At 35.8% G+C, this 8719-nt stretch overlaps 1 protein-coding gene across 6 annotated transcripts; it reads left to right on the forward strand.

Moving 5' to 3' along the window:
* Nucleotides 4105-6209, forward strand: LOC109822898 (glycerol-3-phosphate dehydrogenase [NAD(+)]-like). 6 transcript variants are annotated; one of them, XM_020389162.1, is made up of 5 exons: nucleotides 4105-4310; nucleotides 4412-4575; nucleotides 5152-5228; nucleotides 5571-5643; nucleotides 5762-6209. In XM_020389162.1, exons 2-5 carry the CDS (start codon nucleotides 4422-4424, stop codon nucleotides 5779-5781), a joined length of 324 nt encoding a protein of 107 aa, XP_020244751.1. In that variant the 5' UTR covers nucleotides 4105-4310; nucleotides 4412-4421; the 3' UTR covers nucleotides 5782-6209. The 6 variants fall into 6 exon arrangements, 5 of the variants coding, with proteins under 5 accessions (XP_020244751.1, XP_020244750.1, XP_020244749.1 ...); XM_020389161.1 differs by having other exon boundaries at nucleotides 5835-6209; XM_020389160.1 differs by having other exon boundaries at nucleotides 5571-5639.

Below are 8719 nucleotides of genomic sequence, written 5' to 3' on the forward strand. Positions count from 1 at the left end.
AAGCCCTCAAGGCTATTCGTATTGAAGACCAGCATAGGCAAAATTCCAATACCAAGAATGAAACAAAAGCTAAAGTAAACTTGGTAGAGGATAAGCCTAAATCTAAGAATTTCAAACCCAAAGGGAAGAAATTCAAGAAAAATCAACAATCTTTCAACAAATCTTTAACAAATCCTCCTTCAAATCAAATCCCAATTCTTCCAGCCATAAGTCTGATGAGAAGTTCTGCTTTGTCTGTGGTAGAACCAACCACATGGCTCACAACTGTTTCTTTCGGAAGAAGGAACCGGCCAAACCTGCCCCTAAAGGAAATGTATCCAACAAAGTTAATATGATTGAAATGAATCCAACCTCCTTCAGGTTAGCCTCTTCATCTCATCTTGTAAATTCTCTAACTTCTTCCACTGATTGGTATTTGGATTCCGGAGCAAATATCCACGTCTGTAATGACCGCTCTTGGTTTTCAAATTATCAGGAATCACGTGGAGGAAGCATAAGCTTAGCAGATGACTCCACTAAACCAATAATAGGAAGTGGACGTATAGAGCTCACCATGACTTCTGGGAAAGTTCTTCATCTGCAAGGCGTTTATCATGTTCCTTCTCTCCGTCGCAATCTGATTAGTGAATCTCTTCTTCTTAGAGCTGGTTATAGGATTGTAAAAGAATCCAATAAATTTGTGATTACAAAGAGTAATGTTTTCATAGGAAAAGGTTTTATCTGTAATGGCCTTTTCAAACTCAATGTAATCAATTCCAGTTCTAATGAAATTTCTGAGTCTTCTATTATTCAAATTGTTGAGTCTTGTGATGTTTGGCATGGACGACTTGGACATGTCAATTTCCAAACCTTGCAGAGAATGAGTAAATTAAACCTCATTCCTAAATCTTCTCATGATTCCTCATCTAAGTGTGAAATCTGTGTTCAAGGGAAACACATTAAAAAACCCTTCAAGTCTATAACTAGAAACTCCGAACCCCTCGAATTAATTCATAGTGATGTGTGTGACTCTAACCGAGTTCTCACCCGAGGGGGTAGGAGGTATTTTGTAACTTTTATAGACGATCACTCCAGATATTGTTACACATATCTTCTCAAAACTAAAGATGAAGTCTTAGATAGGTTTAATGTGTTCAAAGCTGAATCTGAGAACCAACTTGACAGGAAGATCAAGATTCTAAGATCTGATCGTGGGGGGGAGTATACCTCAAATCATATGACTGAATATTACCAAGAACACGGTATTATTCATGAGGTTACTGCTCCCTATACACCACAGTCTAACGGGGTAGCTAAACGAAAGAATAGAACCCTAATGTGTTGTTCTTTTATTTGTTGTTTTATTCATAGGATTTAGAGTTAGGATTTAGCGATTCACAATTTGAGATATAGTATATACATGAGGGTTTCCTTGTTTGGATTATTTTGCTCGATGTACTAATTCTCGTGTTGTGAATTTCTAAATCTCAATTTCCTATATATCTATATGTACTAACTTGTATTTTCCTATACCTACCCCCTCCCCGTAGGGGCGGTGGAGATGTTCTCGCTAGCGCTTTACGCTCCTTGTTCCCCCCCCCCCTTTTCAGGCACTGAGTCAGGCATCCGAAGAGTCACAGGTTGATGGAGTTTCGGTTTAACTTCCATAGTAGTTATGGCTTATTTTTAGACATTAGAGTTGTATTTCATTTTGGAAGGTTGTGTGCCTTAGTACTATGTCAGTTAACTATTATGTATTGAGATATTTTATCTATGTTTCGGACATTAGTTGTGCTTCATTTATTTCAGTTGGAACATGATTATTATTATATTGATACCTCTTTCCTTTATCACGTTCATTGCATTCTTATCTTTATTTTATCTGCTTTGTACCTACACTTGGTTATTGTTGATTTCACTAGAGAGATATTACTATGATGGTGAAACGTGTCTTTGCACAGTGTGGGTGCCTGGATGGTTTGACATTTTTGGGTTCAACTTGGACTGCAGCCTTGTGTGAAACTAGGGGCATCACATTTTTAGAGTTAGTATTAAAGTTATTAAAGTTAAATTAGTTAATTAGTGATAGGAAAATACTAAAATTTGGGTTAAGTTAGTTGATTAGGTTTATACACTTGGGTAGATAAGTTTAATTAGTTAGATTTGGTGAGAACTAAAGTTAGGGTTAGCGTTACCAGACTTATATTAGTATTTTATATGGGATTTGGGTAAAATAAAAATTAAAGTTAGCTTAATTAGGGTTCTATGCTTAGGATAATGCTATTGGGTCATGGTGAGGATCATTTTGGGTAGATCATTTTAATTAGGATTGGATTAGGTTTTTTTTATTTGAAAAATTCAAATAGAAGCAAACCATAACCTATAAAATTATAATAAAAATGAGAAATTAGTTAAAAAAATTATACCTTGAGAAGATCGGGGATGATGGTGGCATCCGCTGGTGCGTGGGGGATCGGGTGTCGTGAAAAAATGAGGTAAGAAGTAAAAAAGATAAGATAAGATAAGATAAGGGGAATTTTTGGGAGGGGTAATTCCCCCCAAAATATTTTTGTCATCCCTGACATCAACCCCATTTGGGATACGCATCGCCGACAGTTAGGGCTTTCTCTCGATATTGAGCGGGCCTTACTACATTCCTAATAAGTGCTGCCATTAGGGATGTTCGACATCCCGTTAGGATTGTTCACATCCCCGACGAGTTGTGTATGTTATTGATGAGAACTTCCCTGGCGGCATTTGCCGTGAGGGATGTACCCATCAGCGAATCTCAAATTTTTACTAGTGATTCTAATATATTTTTCTTTCATCATTTTTGTGGTATTTGGATTGGGGACAATATCCCTTGAGATGATTGGATATCTCATTTTTCAATGGAAAAGGGGAGAGGCCCATGAGTTGGAATTGATATTCAAGCTTGTTCTTGTGTTTTGATTAGATTTCATGGTTCATTTGGTCTGTGAGAGAAAGTCAAGCCAACAGAATGATTATGGGCAAGTTAGGAGTGAGATTTCATCACTTTTGATGAAATAGCTCTTCATGGCTTGAAATAGCTCTCCATGGCTTGAGCAATGATAGATTTAGGATATAGTGTTGTTTGGACTAATAGTTATTAGAAATGACTCTCAGTGCTTGTATGAAACTTAAGTCGAGGCTAGTTTTCAATTTGGTAAAGTTTTGAATGAGTATTGGATCAAAAAGAGTCAAACCTGGGAGTAGTTAGGAGCTACATTGAAGGTAGTTCATTCCACTCTGTCAATAGCAATCCATCCGTCGATAGAATGTCGGGCAGAGTGTTGACTTAGTTTGACTCATGTAGTTTTGAATTTTTAAACTATGCTAATGTGGCAAGCATTAACATCAATAGTAGTCTTTACCACTGTGATTGTAGTGCCTGCAAAGAGCATATTGATGTTTCGATGTTTTGATTTCATTCAACATCGGTTTTGAGCTTTGTGGTTTTAAGTGGTTCTTCTATGAAGTCAATGGCCTTGTTCGCTCGTTCTTATCATCTTGATGAAAGTAATGGTTAATTAAATTAGATTACCTTTTATGATTAAGTTATTAATGTTATTATTTATATCGATATAGTAGTTGCTTTGTTATGTTATATTCATGAGTAGATGCAAGTAATGATCACTAGTAGAAAAGTAAAAATCGTAGACGGAATATCCTAGACGGAAAATTTTCCATCTAGGATGTAATATTCTAGACGGAAATTTTCCGTCTAGAATATTCCGTCTAGAATGTGTTATTCTAGACAGAAATTTCCGTCTAGAATAACAAAGTAGACGGTTTTAATATGTTTTTTATTTTTTTTAATTAGGATAGACATCCCAGACGGAAATTTCCGTCTAGGAAGTATCCTAGACGGAAACTTTCCGTCTAGGATGGTCGGTCCTGCAAGAGTGCACCTTCCCCCCAAAATTTCATCCCCAATTTTCGTTTCCCCGCCTAAATTCTCAAACTCTGAAATAAAATCCCCAATTTTCGTCTCACCTCGGCAGTCCGCTCCTTCTCCTCTCGCTTCTCTCCTCCATCAACTCACGCCCTCCTCTCCTCCTCCGGTCTCTACCTCAACGCGTGGCGTGACCTCCGCGCCAGCGGAGTAGGAGATCGACTTCAAGTTCGCGCCAAGACGCCCCTCTCATCTCGTCCACACCTCAACGCAGGCTTCTTCTTTTCCGTCCCCAAAATCATCCTCTTTTCCTACTCATCGTCGAGCTCCCTTCGTCTCCAGCCTAAGATTCGGAGATTACGGAGCGGACGCAATCAAGCACAACTTCTCCGAGATTCATCGAGCTGCGAAAGAGGTGTGGGACCTCAACTTCACCCTCGCCTCTCCCTTCTAATTTAACTCTCTCTTTCTCTCTCAATTCCTTCATCCATTACCAATTGCATTTGTTTTTGTTAGTTGGCCTTTAATGGCACCCCAAGCTAACAATTCAAGCCCAAAACAAGAGGCCCATAAAGAGGGGGCTCCGAGGTTTCGAGTGACGGTTGCCGGAAGTGGAAACTGGGGCAGCGTAGCGGCCAAGCTCATCGCCTCCAACACCCTTCAACAATCCATCTTTCATGGTAAATTTTTTATTATTAATATTTTGAATGAATTAATTATTGAAATTTGTTTGATCATATTTTTTAAGAAAAGAAAAAAAGTACAATTTTGCTAGTTATCACGTGGGGCTCCTGCCATTTTCTGTTAATTGTCTTTTTCTATGGTCAATTTGTGATTTTCTAACATAAAGAATCAAAACTCAATTGATAGCAAAAAGGATGTGAAACAAATGTATCAATCCAATTAGATACAACACATTTGCACATGTTAATGTGGGCCTTAAATATATTCTATTTATGTCAGATTTAGAGGTTGAATTCATACTTGTGCATGCGCATTCTTATTTAAGGTCTAATTTGTTATGCACGGCAATTAGATATTTTTAGTTTAATTAAAAAAGAAAAATAAATACAATTTTGCAGTTTTAGTCTATTCAGTTATGCACATTCTTGACTGATAATGATACTACCCAACATATCATATCTATTTTCTGTCAACTTTGCTTAAAATCCTACTCTTGAAACACTATTTTACTATGCATGTAAATATATAACAGCAGTGGTGATTGACAATTAAATGATGATATTAATCTACAGATGAAGTGAGAATGTGGGTGTTTGAAGAAGTCCTGACTAGTGGTCAAAAGCTCACAGACACCATTAATCGAACTAATGTAAGTCGGTCTCGTATTTGTCATTTTCTACATCTATCTTTGCATTTTGGTCATTCAAACAAAAACTACGATGGATACACTTATATTCGTTCTTCAATGTGATTGTAGTTTATTTTAACTAAAGTAGTAAAAAGGTATTCTTTGCAAAAGTTACTTGCAATCAAATTTATTGAAGTCATTCAGGTAATAAATTGGTTATTTTTGTTAATTATGATTGCAAAAAGGCTCTAGCTAACATGAAATAGACAAGTGTAGTTGTCCTATTCAATTATAATTACAATTACAATTATAATTTTCCGCAAACAATATGCACGACTTACACAATTGCTGAGTTTTGGACAGGAGAATGTCAAATACTTGCCTAGAATAAAGCTTGGGAAAAATGTAGTAGCAGACCCCAACCTTGAGAACGTAGGTAATCTCATACGTTTCAGTGAATTTTTTTTTTCCTACGAGGTCTCAGAATCAATATATGAACCTAACAACATTCTGATTATGTCTTGGATTTTTTGTTTGTTCACATCATTAATCAGCAAACAAATCCTCAACATAACTGCTTTTCCTTGGGTTTCTTTTTTATTTTCCGGTTTCAAACAAGCCGAGCAGGAGTGATATCTGAAGCTTCTTTTGATACGTGTATGTGCTATATCAGCGCCATATGTTGTGGTCTTTTTGCGTTGTCTATGCGTGTGCAAATTGATGTGTAAGTCGTAGCTTCTGAGATATTGTGGGCTGATGTACCACTAGTAGAAATCCGTGCATCCTGGACGTAATATCGTAGACGGAATTTACATGAATACTATTTGAGTTCCCGTATATTTTAGTTTTGTGGTCAAAGTTATTATCATTCTTTTGGTAGACGTTGTAAAATTATTATTTTTCTGATTAGTGAGACTTTGTAAAAGTTTGTAAACAATTTATGTATCTCTTTATTATTTTGGTGAATGTATTATTTGAATATAATTGGATTTGATATTGGAATATAATTAGATTGTGTTGGATATGAAAATGATTTTTTGTTGTTCAATATTATGTACATACACTCAAAACTCAAAGTAGATTTTGCAAAAAAAAAAAACTACTGTAGCATAGCATCCTAGACGGAAATTCCGTCTAGGATGCTCAAATTCCGTCTAGGATGCCTTTTTTTAAAAAAAATTAAAAAAATAAAAATAAAAACATCAATTTCCATCTAGGATGAGTATCCTAGATGGAAATTTCCGTCTAGAATACTCATCCTAGACGGAAATTTTTTCCGTCTAGGATGCCTTATTCTAGACGGAAATTCCGTCTAGAATATTCCGTCTAGAATATTCCGTCTAGGATGTATTCTAGACGGTTTTTAATTCCGTCTAGAATATTCCGTCTAGAATGTATTCTAGACGGAATATCCATCTAGAATACTACATCCTAGACGGAAACTTTCTAGACTCGTATTCTAGACGGAATTCCGTCTAGAATACACATCCTAGACGGAATTCTGAGTATCCTAGACGGAATTTTCCGTCTAGGATATCTTATTTTTTACTTGTGGATAGTGTTGCTATGTCAACACGTAGTCATGTTTCTTGAATGCTATGTTATGACCTAGAAATGCATGGATATTATGCATGTTGACCTAGGGATTACACCTTGGATTTTTGTTATGTTTGGTAACATTTCACGACGCTTGGACCTAGGGATATGCATGTTTAGGCACCATGATGTGGTATATATATAAAGATTATGATTTCTTTGTTTTGAATATTAGGCATGTCCTTCATGACACTAAATCAAGAATAGTTTGATAAATGAGGACAATTTTCAGTTTGGGATATATTCCGACTATGAGTGGAGGCCTGTAATTCTCTACCACCAAGAAGTTGATCAAGTATAAAGCATGATAAATCAAGAAAGAGATCAAGTATTCACGTGTGTCAAGTCATGATTGACTTGCATTTGGTATTTGACAAGAATGTTTCGTAGCTTTAGAAACCCAATCAGAGAGTGCACCCACATATGATGGATATTCTCTATGGATTGAATTATTCAAACCTAGTGCATAATGTAACAACCGTAATTTTTCGATACGTATTTAAACAATTTTTCTAGTATTTAAAATATTATATTATATTTTATTAATACTTTTCCTAACTTCTGGAATTTTCTGAGTTTTCAAAATAAATAAATAATAAAATATATAGTCTTGTATTTTAATTCTGCTAAATATTAATTTACGGTTTAGTGATTTTTATATATAATCATTTGGTGACTAATATTATTAATGACCTTGTTAATATTGATGTAAACTTGAGCATAGTATAGTAGTATATAAATATTAATAAAAAGATTTTTGGTTGATTATTAATTATTAATATAATTCAGAATTTTAGGTGAGATTTTCGAATTTTCCCTCTCATATTTTTTCTCATTTGAATTTGAATTCTTGCCATAACTCCAATCAATCAATTCCCTAATCACCTTTTAACTATTTCCTATTCACTCCCTTGATTTTCTCCCCCAAATCACGTGCATATCCTCTCTCTCTCCAATCCTCTCTCTCCTATTATTTCAAGCACACCCGTACACCCTCTCTCCTCCTCCTCTCTCTCTCCATCAGTTCACCCAAAGAAACCCATTTCTTTCTTCTTCTTCTTCCTCCCAGCACCGAACCCGACCACCCAAACAGCCCCGCACCCGAGCTCGAACCGCCCTCGACCCGCGCCCGTCCCCGCGCTCCTCCTCCGCCGTTCGGCCTCCGCCAGCACCTCAGAGACCACGACAGCCTGCAGCCGCCAAGTCGAGATTTCCTCGCCGTAGTGTGTTGGCGAGGAAAAAACTTTGGTCACCATTTCCTCGCGGTAGGATGGTCAAGAAAAGTTTCTGCGATGAATATTATAATTTCTCGCGAAATCCTTTTTGCGATGAATATATTCTTTTCTCGTTGTTACTCTTTAGCCTCGATATTTTTCCTCACCTAATCTCATACATTTTTCATCGCTAAACTATAGTTTCCTCGCCAATGATACATGAATTATATTTAATTTATATATAATAAAAGTTTAAAAAAACTATTTTCATCGTTGTATCTTTCAGCGAGGAAACTATTCCTCGCCAAAGGTAAATCTTTAACAAGGAAATTAATTTTCTTCATTATATGTATCTTTTTCTCGTGGAAACAATTCCTCAGTAAAGGGACTCAAAAACAAGAAAATTTAAATTTGTCATTGTAGGTTATACTCCATATTCCTCGCCAAAGAAATTCAATTAAGAGAAAATTTACATTTGTCGATATAGGTTATATGGTCTATAGCGAGGAAAATTACTTTTGCCGTTATAGTATTGTATCACTATAGAGAGGAAATATGTTTTTGCCGATGTAAGCAGTATACTCTATAATGAGAAAATATTCTTTTAACGACGTAAGCAGTATACTTATAATAAGGAAATTTTATTTCATCAATAATAATATTATTACAAGAAAAACGCTCAAAATATAAATAATTGTCATC

This window comes from Asparagus officinalis, chromosome 8 (assembly GCF_001876935.1).
Source record: "Asparagus officinalis chromosome 8, Aspof.V1, whole genome shotgun sequence".
Classification (NCBI taxonomy): Eukaryota; Viridiplantae; Streptophyta; class Magnoliopsida; order Asparagales; family Asparagaceae; genus Asparagus; species Asparagus officinalis.